The sequence below is a fragment of the Pogoniulus pusillus genome, chromosome 36, assembly GCF_015220805.1.
Source record: "Pogoniulus pusillus isolate bPogPus1 chromosome 36, bPogPus1.pri, whole genome shotgun sequence".
In the NCBI taxonomy this organism is placed as follows: Eukaryota; Metazoa; Chordata; class Aves; order Piciformes; family Lybiidae; genus Pogoniulus; species Pogoniulus pusillus.
Genome location: NC_087299.1, coordinates 10,564,471 through 10,581,916, shown reverse-complemented (window position 1 = coordinate 10,581,916; position 17,446 = coordinate 10,564,471). Strand labels below are relative to the sequence as shown.

The 17,446-nt window shown below is 45.2% G+C and overlaps 1 protein-coding gene across 6 annotated transcripts in view; it reads left to right on the top strand.

The window, feature by feature from the left end:
* LRRC38 (leucine rich repeat containing 38) overlaps nt 1-17,446 on the top strand; it is a 102,630-nt gene that overhangs the window by 44,332 nt on the left and 40,852 nt on the right. For 2 of the 6 annotated variants that reach the window (XR_010308579.1, XM_064172197.1), the window contains exon 1: nt 8,552-9,270. The exons of 2 other annotated variants lie outside the window; for them this stretch is intronic. Coding sequence is in view for 2 of the 4 variants with exons in the window: in XM_064172197.1 (XP_064028267.1) it covers nt 8,643-9,270 (628 nt within the window). In the remaining 2 variants the exon portion in view is untranslated. Of the gene's footprint in view, nt 1-3,398; nt 3,493-8,530; nt 9,271-17,446 lie in introns of those variants that run through there. 2 more of the 6 variants (XR_010308580.1, XM_064172196.1) reach the window with 2 other exon arrangements.

Below are 17,446 nucleotides of genomic sequence, written 5' to 3'. Positions count from 1 at the left end.
CACTCTGCTTCTGCATAGCTGGAGAAATGTGAGAGGGTGGAAAGATCACTTTAGAGAGATAGGTGAATGACCAGGACCATCTACCGCGAACAGCGCTGTGGGTGCTGCAGTTGCATGAAGAGCTTGCTAAGAGCAATGGGGGTTTGTCATCGTGCAAGCGTTTCTGCACCGTAAGGCGTGCAGGCATTTCAACATCTACTTCAAAGGTAGAAGCAAGTTCTTTCATCCCCTTGGTTCAGGGTCTTTGTCACCATTTCATTTGGCTTTGTTCCTCATGTGAGTATAAAAGAGCTAGGTATTTAGAATCACAGAGGTGATTTGGTTGGTAAAGACCTCTAAGACCACTGAGTCCAACCAGCAGCCAAACAACACTGTGGCCACTAAACCATGTCCTGAAGTGCCATGTTCATGCATTTCTTGATCACCTCCAGGGACGGAGGCTCCACCACCTCCCTGGGCAGCCTGTTCCAATGCCTGACCACTCTTCCTGTAAAGAAATTTATCCTAATACTCAATCTAAACCTCCCCTGGCACAACTTCAGGCCATTTCCTCTCATCCTGTGACCTGATGCTAGAGAGGAGAGACCAACCCCTACCTCACTTCTTGACTTTTAAAATGGGATTTTGATTTAACATAGAATTAAGAAGGACAATAGAGCTGTCTACAGAAAGGGCTTTACAGGTCAAGTGCAAGGGCCAAACTTGCAGTTATTTCCACTAGATTTTGGGGTTTGATTGTTTTTTAAAACTTCTTTCTTTGATATATTTTACAAAACCAAGGAACTGCAGGTGCATTCATTCATTAAGACATGGACACAGCCATACATTTGCATACCCATATTCTGTCAGTCTGCTTCCATGTGACCATAGTGCAAGATTTTAGCCTTCCTTGTCTTGCCTCAGGTCCCGATCTATTGTTCATTGTCCCTTTGTACATCCTAGGGTGCTCTACAGTGGAACTGCAGAGATGGATAACTTTCTGGGGAATAATTATTTTGCAGAAGCCCATCTGTTCAGAATTAACCTCTTAAATACAGAACTGCACACCTGTGGGGATGGTGCAGGTCATTTAATGTGTGTGATGTGCTTCAAAGAGCAGCTTCCAGCCTGCTTTTGAGATGATCTGATCTCTTAAGCACTTAGTTATCTTTTTCATGAGATGTTTTTATGGTAAAGCACAACAGAGAGGGGTGGAATACTTCTGTTATTTCTGTCCCTCCCCTGATGCGTGGCATTCCCACTGACACAGCCTGCTTCCTGCGTGTTTATGTCCACGGAGTGTGCAGGCAGCGCTGGTGAGTGTGGTAGATGGGAGAAGGGAAGCAAGCACAAATAGCTGCCTTGGGTGGGTTTTTTCTCTGCAACAGGAGAAAGATCTGGAAAATCTAATTGGATTTTTTCCGCTGTTGTGGCTAACTTGTACTAAGCAAATGAGTAACACAGCCAAGGGAGGTACCTTGTAATGCCTTTGTGAAATCCCCATATCAAAGCAAACTGAGGAGTCCTTAAAAGCCCTTAACCCTCCATTAAGTTGCTGTGCTTCTGTAAATGGAACTGTTTTGCTGGGTGTATATTTGATAGGAATTTGCATTAAACCTTCACAAGTGCACCATCTTCTCTGGTCTGGAAAAGACATTCAGTCCATTAATAGCACAAAAGAATTCAAGTCCTTTCTTTTTCACAGATTCAAAAAATGGGTTGGGTTGGAAGGGACCTTAAAGATCACCCAGTTCCAGCCCCCCTACCTACAGGCAGGGACACCTCCCACTAACCCAGGTTACTCAAAGCCTCATCCAGGCCGGTCTTGAACACCTCCAGGGTGGAGGCATCCACAGCCTCCCTGTGCAACCTGTTCCAGAGTCTCACCACCCTCACACTGAAGAACTTACACCTAAGACCCAGTCTAACTCTGCTGTCCCTCAGCTTCAAACCATTCCCCCTTGTCCTATTGCTAGACACCCTCATGGAAAGTCCCTCTGCAGCCTTCCTGGAGGATTCCTTCTGGTATTGGAAGGAGCTCTGAGGTGCCATTGGTTTGGGATTTTTTCACTTGGAGTGTTTTGGGTTTGGTTGGGTTTGGACTGGGGCTTTTCGTGTGTGCTTTTTTTGTTTACTTTGCTGTATCATGCAGACCTAACGATCTGGAGGGGGTTTATACTCAGTATATATGTGGTGGGATGATAAACATTAGCTGTCAACAGGTTTATTTGCTGTCCAGCAGTTTGCAGTTCACTAGAACAAAGAGAACTCTCCAAAGGGTTTCCAAGGTGGCAAGTAAATTAGCACAAAGTAAAAGCTATCTGCTTCCTATGGAGAGAATGCAGATTTGCTTCCCAGATAGGATAATTTCTGGGTTTCCTTCCATATAGGAAAAACAAACTCGCCTCCTTCCCACCAGAACATTCACCATTTGTCATGCTTTACCCTCTGCTCAGACAGATTGCACGGTGGTGTGTTCAGCCTGGGAGTGCTTCGATGAAGTGTTCGGTAGCTGAGGGAACTGGGATTGTTTTGTCTGGAGAGGAGGAGGCTGAGGGAAGACCTCATTGCTGTCTACACCTCCCTGAAAGGAGGTTGGAGAGAGGTGGGAGTTGGTGTCTTCTCTCTAGTATCAGGTGATAGGACAAGAGGAAATGGCCTGACATTGTGCCAGGGGATCTTTAGCTTGCAGCTTAGGAAAAATTTCTGGAGTCACCATCCCCAGAGGTGTTCAAGAAACCTTTGGGATTGGAACATGGTTTAATGGCCACAGGGGTCTTAGGTTGGCAGTTGGACTCGATGATCTTAGGGGTCTTTTCCACCAAAACAATTCTGGAGTTGTTCACTATAGATGATCTAGAAGGAACAAGTGTGGAGTGTGTGATGCAGAGGAAATCAGCTCCCAAGAGTTAGTGAATTGCTGCCTTTTGAAACAGATATGCCATATTTATAATGACAGTTACAGGTTAAAAATGCCAATGTACTTAGCTCTACATCAGAGCTGCATTCCATTTTGTGGTATCCTGGGGCTTTGAATTCTCTGCTTTGCTTCAGTGCTTGAAACTAATGCAGGTTGAAGCAAGTTTCAGATGTGAAAGTTACATTCAGCTCCAACTGCTACTTGGAAGTCACTGCCTCATAAATTTTCCTCTACAAATCCTGGATTGTTCATTTGTTTGTTTGTTTATTTATTTAGAAGCTTAGGGCTTCTAAAGCATCTCAGATCTCTGGTCTCCCCAGTCATCAGATCTCAACAGCCCCCTTGGTGAATCTGAGCAGATAAACAGGGTTTGAGAAGAAACCTGGGACCAGCTTCACTTGTGGCTTTACATGCAGGAATAGCAGTGGGCATGCATGAGCACACCTCTGTTCAGCAACTTGGGACTCTCACATCCAGTTGCTTTTAATTTGTTTTAAAGCTGTGGTAGTTCTGGACCAGTTTGAAAACAGCAGAGGGACGGAGGCTGACTGCACTGTGGTGGCTGGGTACAAGCTCATTCCTGAGGGGGAAAAGTAAGTACAATTGTCACTATCTGGGTGATCCTGCTCTGGCAGGGGAGTTAGACTGGATCTTTCAAGGTCCCTTCCCACCCATAACGTTCTGTGATTCTGTTCTGTCTTTTGTGAGTGCTTTTAGTGACTGCAGATGGTCTACAGTGACTTAATGACCACATGTCTGTGTAAGCTACATTGTCCAGGGCAGATGATGGAAGCCTTTTGATGGGTTTAGGCTGGTCTCATTTGGCTGTTGAACTGCAGTGTCTGAAGTTTTCAAATTCAATCATTACTGCTGCCAGATTGATTAATTTTGATGTCATTTCCCTTGCAATGCATGACAGCAACAGTGACAGCAGCAGCAAGGGACTGGGCAGGTGTATAGCAGGCTTCAGTTCACAGTTTCTAGCCTCTCGTAGGCTGTAAGGCAAAGGCACAGATCCTCTTTCTCTTTTGCCTTTTCAGTCCTTCTTAGATGTAAGATCAGAGGGAAAGCTGTTCACAGGTGCCCCTTGGCTGCATTCCTCAGAACACTCCTGGGCAGAGCAGGGGAAGATTTCTCTCAAAAGAAAAAAAGAAAAATATCAAAAGCCAAACTCTCTGAATTAAAATGGGACTTTGGTTCAGAGAAGGTTAGCTCTTGGTTTCAGTGTTTGGTTAATTAACATACTGTTAGTCACTCAGGTCTGAACACTGCTCCCGTGGCACACTGCTAATGTATGTTACTGAAGAGGAAAAGCCTTTGCAGTTGTGTGCAGCTGGTACAGCAGCTTCCCACAAGGCATGGACCTTAATTCAGTGAAGCATAAGCCTGCAAGAATGACTTCTTGGTGGAAAAGTATGCCCAACTAGCCGTTCAGTGAGGAGGGACAGCTCTCAGTTTTGCTCTCTTGTACCTAAGGATTGACTGGCTGGGACCTGAGTCCCTCACATGTGGCTGTGCTCTGACTGCTCTTTTGTCTTCCATTACTGAAATTATTATTTCTAAGGGCTGGAAGTTTTGAAGGGGGAGATGAAACCTCTGTCATTTTGCCACAGAGCTGTTTGTAGCAAGGTTTCTCTATATAGTTTCCTATTGCTTGCTGTAACTACATCTGCAAGCACACCAAAGTTCAAGGCCAGGTTGGATGGGGCCTTGAACAACCTGATCTAGCAGAAGATGTCCCTGCCCAAGGCAGGGGGGGTTGGCACTAGATGATCTTTAAGGTCATTTCCAACCCAAACCATTCTGTGACTCTAGGACCCATGTGGCTTGTCACTCCCTGTTTTAAGTTTCAAATGATAGTGTTTTGAATAGAAAGCTAAAGGAATTGCAAGCCAGATCTTTGTTTTAATCCCAAGCCTGCCTACTCTTGTGCTTACTGTATGCCTCTAAAAATAGCACAGGAGAACACCAGCTGGGTTACAGCTTTTATTGTCTTGTACAGAATGACTGAGCTTTCTTTAACAGGCCACTGGAAGTGGAAGAAGGGAAAGTCAGAGTCTAGGTAAACTGTAGGAGTGAGGTAAAACTGGCTAATGAGGGAAGAGAGCCCAGTGGTGGTGGACTAACTGCTGTCATGCATGGCACAAGAGGGTGCTGTGCACCTAGCAGATAGCAGGAGAAACCCTTTATTCAGTGGTAGGAGTTACCGTGAACTGACTGATGCAAATAAAAACATTAAAGTAAAGCTTTAATATCTTATAAGACAGAAAGCTTTGCAGCATCTCCTTCCTGCTATCCAAAATTGCCTGAAATGTCTGCTGAGGGAATGAAGCTTCAAAAAGAATCAAGGGAGTTTCTGTGCTGTGAGGGAAACAGAGGAGCTGCAGAAATAGGCAGTGGCTCAGGAACGAGTAAAGCTTAACAGACAAAATGAAACAGGGAAGACAGGTCAGGAAGGAACTCTCTGAAAGCAAAGACAGCAAGAGAAAGGTGTCAGACCATGACAGATGTCCTGTGATTGTAGACACTACAGCTGCTCTTTTAGCTGAAGTTCAGTGCTGTTATGTGTTGGCAGTGGAACTCCATTTGCCTGAGTGCTGTAGGAGCAGAGCTGATGTTCGACAAACCTACAGGACACCTATCCCAAAATACCCAGAGCCTGGAGCAGTCCCTCATCTCCTGCCAACCCTTTCACTAACAAAAGGAAAGCTCCATAGATTCTGTGGAGAAGCTGCAAACTGCATGTGGCTGTAGAAGGAGCCAGGAAGATACCGTTGCTTCCTCTGTGCTGGCAGTGTCTGTAGGAGCAGGGGTGAGCAGCTGGGCCCAGGGAAGGACTGTTTCTTACGGAACAGAGTGGTTGTTTCAGCAAGGGCTGGTGGCATTTTTAGGGAAGCCGAGTCCTGTTCCTTCCCCTGCCACTAACATGTTCTTGGATCTCTCACAAATCCTGCCTTATTGTCTGTAGTCTCCCATCTGTGAAACAGGCATAACAATGCTGAGGCATCTCTGCAAAGAAAATGTCAAGAGTCTGAGTCTGTAATTTGCTAGAAAAGGGGAAGGTCTGAGTAGGAAGAGCTGTAGGGACCTCTAAGTCCTGTGTGGTGATTCTTTCACTGAAGAGAGGGTTAGATATCCCTATGTTGAGTTATCATTACTACAAGATACCATCTCGGTTCTGCTTTATCCCTGGCCTAAAACCTTAACTGAAATAGGGGCAGGAAAACAGAGAAGCAGCAAATGTTTGCAAGGTAGCTTTAGTAGCTCAAAAAGCATCAAACCTGCACAAGAAATGCCAGTTGCAGTTACTCATGGATGCTGATTCATTAAATCCTGACCATAAGAGTTACTGTGCATGTTTGGGGGGTTTGTTCAGAGGTACCTGTCCAACTTCCACTTCCTCTGTAATTTAGAGAGAAATATTTAAAACAATCAGGAGGTTAATTGGATTTTGCCCTGGGCATTTATAGAGGTGGCAGTGCCCATTTCTTTCTGGGTGATGTTTTAAAAGCAATTCAAGACATGAAAGCAGGAGGAGGGTTTGTGCTTTTAGGAGATGTCTAGAGGCTGGCTCAAGGTGATTTAGCTAAAGGACCTATGAATTAGAAACAAAGTGTGCTGCAGAATGAAAGGTGCTCAAAGATATAACCCTTCCTGGTGTGTTACTTCCTAACAGCAGCTCAGAGCTGTTGGTTTTGGAAGGGACCTCTGGAAAGCATCTAGACCAGTTCTCCTGCTCAAGTTTCACTGCTCAAGCAGTCAGAGCAAGGTGCTCAGCGCTTTCTCCAGTTAGGTTTGGAATATACCCACTGGTTCTGGGCAACCTGTTTTGGTGTCTGACTTCATGGTAACGAAAGGAAAAAGCAAAAATAGTGTTTTCTTGTGTTCAGATGAGTTTTGTGTGCTTATAGCCTCTTTTTTTTCTGTCAGCAAAAACTGTTGAGAACAGTCTGGGTCTCCCTCTGACGCCTCTCAGCAGGTCAATATTTCTGAAGGTCTACTGAAGGAGAATTGATAAAACTGGGGGGTTTTGAGTTTAAAAGCAGGTATCTTGTGACAATAGATAAAATATCCTGGATGAAAGATACTCCAAAGTCAGTTGTGAAATAGCATCTTAAATTCAGAGTCATAGAATGGTTTGGGTTGGAAGGGACCTTAAAGATCATCTGCTTCCAACTGCCCTGCCATGGACAGGGACACCACCCACTAGCCTAGGTCCTCATCCAGCCTGGCCTTGAACACCTCCACGGAGGGAAGATCCACAGCCTCCCCAGGCAACCTGTGCCAGTGTCTCATCACCCTCACTGTGAAGAATTTCTTCCTCATCTCCAGTCTAAATCTGCCCTCCTCAAGCTTCAATCCATTCCCTCTTGTCCTATGACTACAAGCTTTTGTAGCAAGTCCCTTCACAGCTTTCCTGTAGCCCCCTTCAGGCACTGGAAGTCTGCTCTAAATTCTCTCCAGAGCACTTTCTTCCCCAGATCCAACAGTGCAACGCTCATAAGGAAGATCATTGACCTCTCTTTGACCTGAGAATGAGCTTTCCAAAGGTGCTTGAGTTTGTGCTCCAGTCTTCAGCACATTGCACCCAAACACTATCTTGTCTCTTCAGAAAGCTTCCCTCATGGCACATGGGTGTGGCCCGAGCACTGTGAGTCCCATTTCTGCCTGCTTACACAACTGGCATGGAGAGGGAGGCACGGAGGTCACAGTTAAGCTTGCAGCTGGCAGAGGGCTTGCCTTTCTGGGTGTGGATTTGGGGATATCAGAAAAGCACAGAACCCTTCTTGCAAAATCATCTCTGCTGTCCCGGGAGAGACAGGCAGATTGAGTTTCAAATGTTGAAGCCCAGTGAAAGTGAAGGAAATCTGTTCACTTTTAACGAGCTGAAGATTTGATCCACAATTTACACTTTGATGGGATCCAACAGACGTTGCTGTGTTAGGAAGTAGCTGGTTTGGTTATTAGAACAGGAGGGACAAATCCCTCACTTTTAGGGCCATGTTCCTTGTTGCTGCAGTAGGTTATGCTTCTTGCTTCTCTCCTTGCTTTATAAATGAAAAGGAAGAGAGTACTTAGCAGGCAGCCAGGATCACAGGATGTTAGGGGTTGGAAGGGACCTCCAGAGATCATTGAGTCCACCTCCCCTGCCAGAGCAGGACCATTATCTAGTGCAGGTCACACAGGAAAGCATCCAGACAGGGCTCGAAAGTCTCCTGAGAAGGAGACTCCACAACCTCTCTGGGGAGCCTTCAGCATACTTCCCTGACCCTCCTCATGCCTACGGGGCATTGGGCATCTTGTGAAGAAAGTAAGTGATTTCATCAGTACCTGAAGAGCAGTTTAAGCATAAACTGTCGCTGTCAGAATCCCAGGACCAGGTGTGATTTCCCGGTCGCTGGAATGTACAGCAAATGTGCACCTAGGCTCCCAGCTGCTTGTAGCTCCCAAAAGCAGAGGAGCCCTCAGAAAGATCCTGCCTGCCCAATCACTGCTTTCCCCGCTGCTGCTCAGCATTACCATATTCCGACAGCGTAAATCCTCACTTTTGCCTCCCTCCCTCTTCCCTTCAGTCTCCCTCCCCCGTCCCTCCCCCTGCCAGGGCTGCTGCTATCGGATCTGTGATGATATGTGATCTCCTGGATACAACCACACACACACAAGTACCAGGCTCCGCTGCTCAGCTCAGCAAAATGCCTCTCTCTTAGAAGTGGTGCTCTTCTCAGCTCTCGAATCCTTGACGATGTTGCCATGCTTTCCTTTCTGCCTTCTGCCTCTTGCTCTCTTTGTCTGCCTGCTTTTCTTACCCGGGGGTCATTTTTGCCCTGCTGTCTGTAGCTGTATGGACTACCACACCATAGATTGCCGGGATCAAGGACTCCCAAGTGTTCCTAATCCATTTCCGCTGGATGTACGGAAACTGCTTATAGCTGATAACAACATTCAGGCGATCCCAGCCGATTTCTTTATCTTTTATGGAGATCTAGTCTATTTGGACTTCAGGAACAACTCGCTCACCTCTTTAGAAGAGGGCACTTTTAGCAGTTCTACCAAACTGGTGTATCTAGACTTAAGCTACAATAATTTAACACAGCTTGATGCTGGGATATTCAAATCAGCAGAAAAACTGATCAAATTGAGCCTTGGAAACAATAACCTGGTGGATGTGGACGAGGCTGCTTTTGAGAACCTGGAACAGCTCCAAGTGTTAGAATTGAATGACAATAACTTACAGAGCCTCAATGTGGCAGCCCTAGAAGCGCTGCCCTCCCTGCGGACTATACGCTTAGAGGGCAACCCTTGGGTCTGTGACTGTGACTTTGCCAATCTTTTCAGCTGGATACAGGACAATGCATCTAAGCTCCAGAAAGGTAAAGCTGGGGGGGTTGACAGTGCAGTACATGCATTTCTTTGTCTGTATGTCCTGGAGAGAAGGAAGGTTCTTGGTCAGATTGTCTGTGTGCTGCCTGCAGTGACCCAAACTGCATATTGGTCAGACTGTAACTGCATGCTTTCAACAAATGAGTTCATTAAAATTAGGCTGCCTTTTCTTCTTTTCTTTTCTTAGCAGCAGGCCCTCCTCCCAGTTAAGAAATAAAATTTACAAATTAAGCCCTAATAATTTTGATTTATAGGCTAAACTTACACAGGCATGAAAGAGCCTTTTCAAAATCATTCAGCCCAGGGCTGGTTCTATTCCAGACTTCATTTTTTCTTGGGTAAATATGTTTTCTACAAGAAGCCCTTTGAGCAGCTGAATACTCTGTGCCAGCTCCTCAGGAAAACTGCTTTTTCTCTCCTTTCACTGATCATCTGTAAAGCTGCTACAGGAGAGTTAACTCCCCATTTCATGCAACTAGGGTTGTCAGCCCTTTTCTAGAAGTATTTAGTTGTGGTACTCTGCTTGAAGCTCTCTTCAGTAGCTTGGCTTTGGCCCTTGCCATTAAAACAGCACCACTTCAGTATTAGTAATAAACAAGAATTACTCTGGAATACTCCCAAATGAGGAGATATAATTCTGCTATCTAGGCCAGTCATTTTCAGAAAAGCATGGAGGGGGGAAATAAATATTAATACTGCCTTGTATAGGGAATCCAGCTTCTTGCTCCACATTTCCACCCAACCCCAAAGCCTCTCTTAATCCAGCTTTAGCAGGAGATCATCTCGCAGTTCATGCCTCCCAATGAGCACTGAGACATTAACTGGTGCCACTGAGCTGCCTGGCTGCTAGCAGAAAGCACAAACACTTTGCAAGGGCTGCAGAGGGTATGCAAGTATTACCTGTTGTGAAATCACTGTCTGGGCCATGTCTGAGGGGAGATGTCTGCACAGCTCTCTCAAGAGAGCTAAAAGAGGCTAGTGGAGAGCAGCTCTGGAGAACAGGTGGAGGTCCAGTAGCTGTTTGTTTGAACTCAGACGGAAAGGAAGATATTGGCAGCGAGCCTGCACATTTCAGAAGTCTTCTCCCTCCTTTCTTGATCACCAGAGTCTGTACTCAGTTACTCAAGGTCTTCCTATGCTTGTGACCTTGGGTAGCATTTTTCTTTATGTACTCATCTAGGTTGCCCTAAATACTCTTAGCTGTAAGAGAGCTGTTTTAAGGGAGAAGTCATTTTAGGAAAAAGGTTTATTTTCCTACCTGCCTCAGTGAAAGTTTCATCTTGGTTCTTTCTAAACTAAACATGGGCTCCTTCTCCCACCTTGCCTCATGCTTTAACTAAAGTTTGCTCTGTTTGAACCCAGTGTTTGCCCATTCTCTCACTCTCCACATGCTTTTCATCTCTATTGATGAACCAGCTCCTTTCCTTTATGCAGGCTGAGTCTGTTCAGTTTGAGAGTCTGTCCCAGCCCATCTCCACTATGAGGGTGGTGAGGCACTGGGTCAGGTTGCCCAGAGAAGTGGCAGATGCCTTGAAAGTGTTCAAAGCCAGATTGGATGGGGATTTGAGCAGCCTGAGCTAGTGGAAGGTGTCCCTGCTCATGGCAGGGGATTGGAGTAGGTGTTTTTAAAGTCCCTTCCAACACAAACCATTCTAGGATTCTATGATCTCTCTCCTCCAGCCTGTCAGCATTTTAAAGCACATCTAAACTTTGTCTGGAAATGTCAGGTGCTGAAGTTTTCCCTGGCTATTGGCAGTGCCTTAAAAGCTTAGAGATGCTTTCTCACAGCATTTTCTCTCATCTGCAGTTGTTTCACCCAAACAGATGTTAAATTACTAACTCATCTGGATCTTCCAACCTTGCAGTTAGATTTGATTTGGGAAGACCAGGATAGGGGAGCAAATATTCAAATGGTTGATTTAAGCAGAGCTGTCCCTGCAGCATGGCCAAAGCAAATGACTGCCATTTGTTCCTAGAAGCAAGTCCCCTGCTATCTTTGCAGCCATTGCTATCAGTGAGATCTGATGCATGTATGCAGAAAAGTGTGCCAGGTCAGCATTTCATTGCTGCTTCTGAGCTGCTGAAACAAAAACACTGCCTGTCCCCTTCAATAAACTGCCAAAACCTTGATCTGAGGGTGATGAAAAAGTGGAGCGATCTGAGGGTGATGAAAAGCCAAAAAGGAAAGACTGTCCCAGTGACACTTTCTTTTGGCCATGATTACCTGCCCTGCAAAACAACTTTTGGGAGGCCAGTGTGAAATGAATTCTTAGAGTCATTTTGGATTGCATTTTATAGATACAAAATGCTTCAGTTGTGTTGCAGCATTATAGTCACTGGGAGTTCATCACATCAGCATCGCTTGTCTGATTATACTATCCACAGCCATGCTCACTTGGCTTCTCCTAGAAGGGGTGTGATGAGCAACTCACAGGGAAGATTCAGCAGTCAGACTCCTTGGCTCCCGAAGGCTGCTGCTGTAAGGCAGCAGACAGAAATCTGCTTGCAGCAAACACATCAAGATAAGTAGGGCAGCAGGCATTGTGTCTGGACATCCAGAAAAAGAACAAGAGAGGGATCCATTTTCAGGGCCATGAAAAGAGCTTGGTTGTCTTGGCCACATGCTTCTGCTTTCCAGTTCTGCAGCAGCTCAAGCATTTGCAGTGGTTGGCCTCTTCAAATGGGAAATGGCAGGAAGAGGCAAGTTGTTGGACAGTGTTTTCCTTCTCTTGTTTTTCTAAACTGTGATTAGCAGTACAGGAGGGTTTCATGACAGATTGAAGCTCCCCAGCTTTTAGGTGGCAGACTTTGTAACCTGGATTTACTGAGAAGGGAAACTGTGGAAGGGTGAATGACTTAAACTTCCATCAGTCATCTCCAGTAAAAGGCACTGCAGAGAGACTGAAGACACTGTTCACTGTCCTGGGATGTTTCAGGATGGATTAGACAGAGAGGATATGGCAAAGCAGCACACTCCAGCCAGTCTGTGGCTGGACTAGGATCCAGGGCTGCCATTTGTAAGTGTCACTGAAGCATAGCAGTCCAAGATTCAGAGCCATTAGCAAGAATCGGGAGATTAATGGCTGGGAGAAATACATTAACAGATTTAGCTTCTGGGCATTCATTTTGATTCCTCACTTTGAATGACACTTAAAATACTTCAATGTGCACTGTCTGCACGTCTGAGAGTAATCACTCAAACTGGTAACTGTTTACTAAGCCCAGCCACTGCTCTCTTAATTTTAGCACTCCAGCAGAATGCCATGTTAGTGAAAGCTGTCCTTGCTTTTTGCAACAGAAATACTAAGGAGATTTAAAAATTAGAGTTTTGTCCATGTGGACTGAAATCTCAATAACAGATCCTGAAGCTCTTTACCTCTGTAATTAAGGTCTCTGGAGAACTCGGTGATCTGAACAAAAGCCATGCTTCAACTCATTAGTTTTACAAAAGCCAGGTCCATTTTCTTTCTGGCAGACTCCCAGAAATAGCTTGTAAAGTTCTAACTCACGCCGACCTGTCTGCCTGTAAAGCCTCTTTGCAGCTGAACTGCCTTTGCACATCAAACTTGTCACTCCACAAACAGCTGGGGTTTGAACGATTCTACAGATCCCAGCATTTCCTCGAATAACCTACATTTCCACATCAAGGTTCAGGGGGCAGTAAGTGAAAGCTCTTGTGTGCCACGTTTGCAGGCAGACTTACTAAAGAAGCTGCACTCAAAGTTTTGCAGTTGCACTCAGTCCTTTACCTGCAGTCAAACATAGCACTTTAACAGCAAACAGTATTCATCGTGAAGATATCTGGACAACAGCATTTTCACCATACTTCTAAAGCCAAACCACATTTCTCCCCTTTTGGTTATTAGCTTATTAAAAAGCAATTAGTGCAAAGCAGACAAAGGAACTGTGGAGATCAGCAGAATGGTGCTGAGCTGGAAACTGATATCAGTTCTTTTTTATAAGGAAGACAGAGTGTTCACTGTGGGCCAAAATGGCTAAGTTATAGAATTTATAAAGATCTCCTGTAGAAGGAAGTTGGATTTTATTGTGTTTTTTTAAGAACCACTTATTACACCTGAATCACCTGAATCACCTGAATCACTGGTGCTCAGTGATTCATGTCACAGGCTTCTCATGATGAGGTGGAGAGTGTTGGATTGTTTTTATTTGAAATAGAAAAGTTGTGTTAAGACTTCTGTTGGTCTCACTCCCTCCAAAGACAGGAATAAAAACTTCCACGGGAAGTTATACTCAGGGTTGGGAGAAGGCCTGAAAACTCTCAGAGCAAAACAAAACAGCATTTGAAACTCAGGGCTTATCCAGCAAAAGTCTGTCACTGGTGCCTATCACCTACAGACCTAAGGTTTGTGCACGCTTCCATTTCAGCGTTTGAATACAAGTGGCTTTGGAGTGATCTCTTGGTGAAAGCTGCTGTTGTAAGGTCATGCACAGCACTGCAAAAGCCATTTCTTGAAGCTCTCTGAGGATCTCATCTCACTGAAGAGATTAGATTCAGATCAAATCTATATAAGAAAGCAATACGAGCTTGCTGGACTGGAGAGCTTTGCAGAGGTCTCTGACGCTGGTTTGTACTTTCTCGGAGCACGCTTTGGGCAGCTGTGCCTGTGACCTTGTTTGCTGATGACTAATGCATTTTTAACATTACTTTTAATTAGAGCTTCAGTATTCCTTGGAGTGTGACTGTAGTGTCTCCTTCCTGTCATCTTGCCCTCCTTCTGCATTGTACTTTTTGTCTACTCATCTTTGGAAAACCCTTGTTGGAAAGCTGTGTTGAGTTTCTGAGATTGCAAGAGATAGTTGGTGCTAAACTTTCTGCCCTGGGTGCAGCGGAGTTTTCTCACCCTTTTTTGTTTAGTGCATGCTTTAAGTTCCACACTGTCCACTGCAAAAATGAAAAGTAGCTGCTGCCCTCTGTTAAAGCAGAAGGACTTCTAGCAATTGGATGCTAAGGTCTAAACTGAGCATGTGCATGGGTAGCCGGCCTAACTTGAAAAATCACATAATGGTAGGGGTTGGAGAGGACATCTGGAGATCATCCAGTCTATCCCCCCTGCCAAGACAGGCTCAGCTAGAGGAGGTCACACAAGAAAACGTCCAGGTGGGTCTCAAATGTCTCCAGAGATGGAGACTCCACCATTGCTCTGGCAGCCTGCTCCAGTGCTCCACCACTCTTAAAGGAGTTCCTCCTCACAATTAGGTGGAACCTCTGGAGTCCAAGTTTGTGCCCATTACCCAAGATCTATTAGTAAACTGAGTCTGTAAATGAACTAATCTCTGTCTTCAGTAGTCCAGGCCTTTATGGCAGCCCTGGGCTCACTGGAAATGCTGAACATTGTCTTCCAAACAAAGCATCGCAATAGGAGGGTGCAGGTTCCGACCTGCAGGTTTGACCTCCTAACCTAACTAAAGGGCTTTCTAGACCTCCTGACCTAACTGAACATTTTCTAAGGCCTCTTGACTTATTCTTTATCAGAATCTATTTATTCATCTGCTGTGTAGAGAAGGCTGCCTTAACTTCATGTACTAATACCGAAGCGGAGGAAGCTTCAGCTGAACAGGACAGGCTGTTCTGTCCATCCCAGCCTTTCAGTTCTTCCCTAAGTATCAGGCACAGGATGGCACATCACCAGTACAGAACATAATATCCCTTTTTTTCAGAAGGGAATTAAAAGCCTTAAGACTTCAGCAGCTTTTATTCTGTTCAAGCAGAAACTCCTCACAGGAATGAGCGCATCAAATCTATTCCTATATATGCACACACATACACATACAGAATTTGATAGCCTAGTCCTTCTCAGTAAATTATCTGACTGCCACTGGCTTTTCACTCTATTTCCTCCATCTTAAGGGTTTTTTTGAGTACTTCCATCATTCACAGCTTTGAAAATGTGAGGACAGCATTTGCAGATGTGAACACCTAGTGTTAAACTTTGTATTTAGGCATCGAGGACAAACTTAAGTACCCTCTAATGTTGGTCTGTGAGGCTTTAGGGCACTTGGCCATAAAATGTTTTGTTTAGAGACCTAAATCTAGGCTTCAGTTTTTTTTAAGCCTTACTGTTCCAATAGCTTGAGGCTACTTCCAATGAAATTTCACATCTCTTCAGAGGCAATGCCTCTCTCACTGCTTATTAATACATCTAATACATCCACGGCAGTGTTTAAAGAGAGTAAAAAGAACTACAGCTGGAGGCAAAATACCATACAAGGAATAAAATGCCACATTTCAACATTTCAAGTCTATTTGCAACATGAAAGAACAGCTGAATTCCACCCAAAAGGGCAAATATCCATTTTACTTAATAAAAGCAAACTGAAATAGCACATTAGAGTGCTCTCCTCTGTATTCTATAGGCAGCCATGAACACATGTGCACGGAACTCACTAACATTTATTGCTTCAGGTGTTTTTCTGGATGTGTATATCTGGGTGGGCATTTTCATTATAGAATAGAATCATGGAATCATAGATTCAGGCAGGGTGGGAAGGAACCACAAGGATCATCTAGATCCAACCCCCCTGCCATGAGCAGGGACACCTCACACTAGATCAGGCTGTTCAGGGCCTCATCCAGCCTGGCCTTACACCTACAGGCGTGGGGCTTTGGCCACCTCCCTGGGCAACCTGTTCCATAGTCTCACCACCCTCATGCCGAAGAACTTCTCCCTAATATCCAGTCTGAATCTCCCCATTTCCAGCTTTGTTCCATTCCCCCCAGTCCTATCACTATCTGACAGCCTAAAAAGTCCCTCCACAGCTTTCTTGTAGCCCCCTTAAGATACTGCAAGGCCACGATAAGGTCACCTGGGAGCCTTCTCTCCAGACTGAACAGCCCCAACTCCCTCAGTCTCCTCAGAGCAGCTCCAGCCTTCTGCTTATCCTCATGGCCCTTCTCTGGACCCCTTCCAGCACCTCCACATCCCTCTTGTCCCAGGGGCTCCAGAACTGGATGCAATACTCCAGGCAGGGTCTCAGCAGTGCAGAAGAGAGAGGCAGGATCACTTCCCTCTCCCTGCTCTCCACACTGCTCTTGCTGCAGCCCAGGCGCTGGTTGCTCTCTGGGCTGCAAGTGCACACTGCTCAAGAACCATCTGGATGTGTTTCAGTGTGATCTGCTCTGGGTGATCCTGCTCTGGCAGGGGGGCTGGATCAGATGATCTTTTGAGGTCCCTTCCAGCCCCTGACGTTCTATGATTCTATGACTTTATGATTTCAGCTTGCCTGTGTGGTATATCTGCTGCTTCAGAGGAGGTGGCAGAAGGATACAGAGTGTGTGACATTGTCCTTGAGACAGCTGGAGTTATTGGAGATACTGTGCTGGCCTGGACCAAAATAACTTAAGCTACATATTTATAACACACTTGTTACTTCATTAACACTTTGGTTTGGTATGAAGAAGCAACTCCTTGATCGTGTTGTGGAAGCAATGAGATATATATATATAACTATCATCAAAGGTTTTCTTGCTGCAGCCAAGCACTAAACACCAGACTTTGAGATAACCCTTTACAAGAAGCCTGGATGATGATTTGATTTTAAGAGAGTGCATCCAACAGGCCTTACAGAATACAAACAAAAGTAATGCAAAACCCCAGCCCAACCAAGCAAGCCATAACAACTATTACTAATCACGTGGCTAAAGTGTGTGAAGGTAAAGCATTGAAAGTTAAATGGCATTCCCCTGTCCTCTGCATGTCTTGTGTGTGAGAACAGGTGACTGAGCCAGTCTATAAGAACAGAATGACCCCGGGGGAAATTCTCACCCCTTACCATGAATCCTGACTCAGGAGGTCACAGCAGCTGTTCTCGTGGCTTGTTTTACAGAAACACACTGCTGTGGAGACTTGTTTTTTCTTGGGCTTGCTACAGGTGAAGTAAAATCTCCTTAGGTGCTGTATTTATTCACTTGGACCAGGCTTTCTGCCAAAGCACTGTAAAAGTGTTTTTCTGTAAGCACAGGACTTCCTTTCCATACTAATTGCTGATGCTGCATTCGTTATCTTGCTGTTTCTACATGGGTTTCCCCTGTGGTGAGCGAAGGAGGAGTTGGGCAGGTGCAGTGAGCTCTGTGTTTTTTACTGCATACTCTCACAAGTTTTGAAATTTAGATTTTCTTTTCACCTTCTGCTTTCACCATGAAGAACC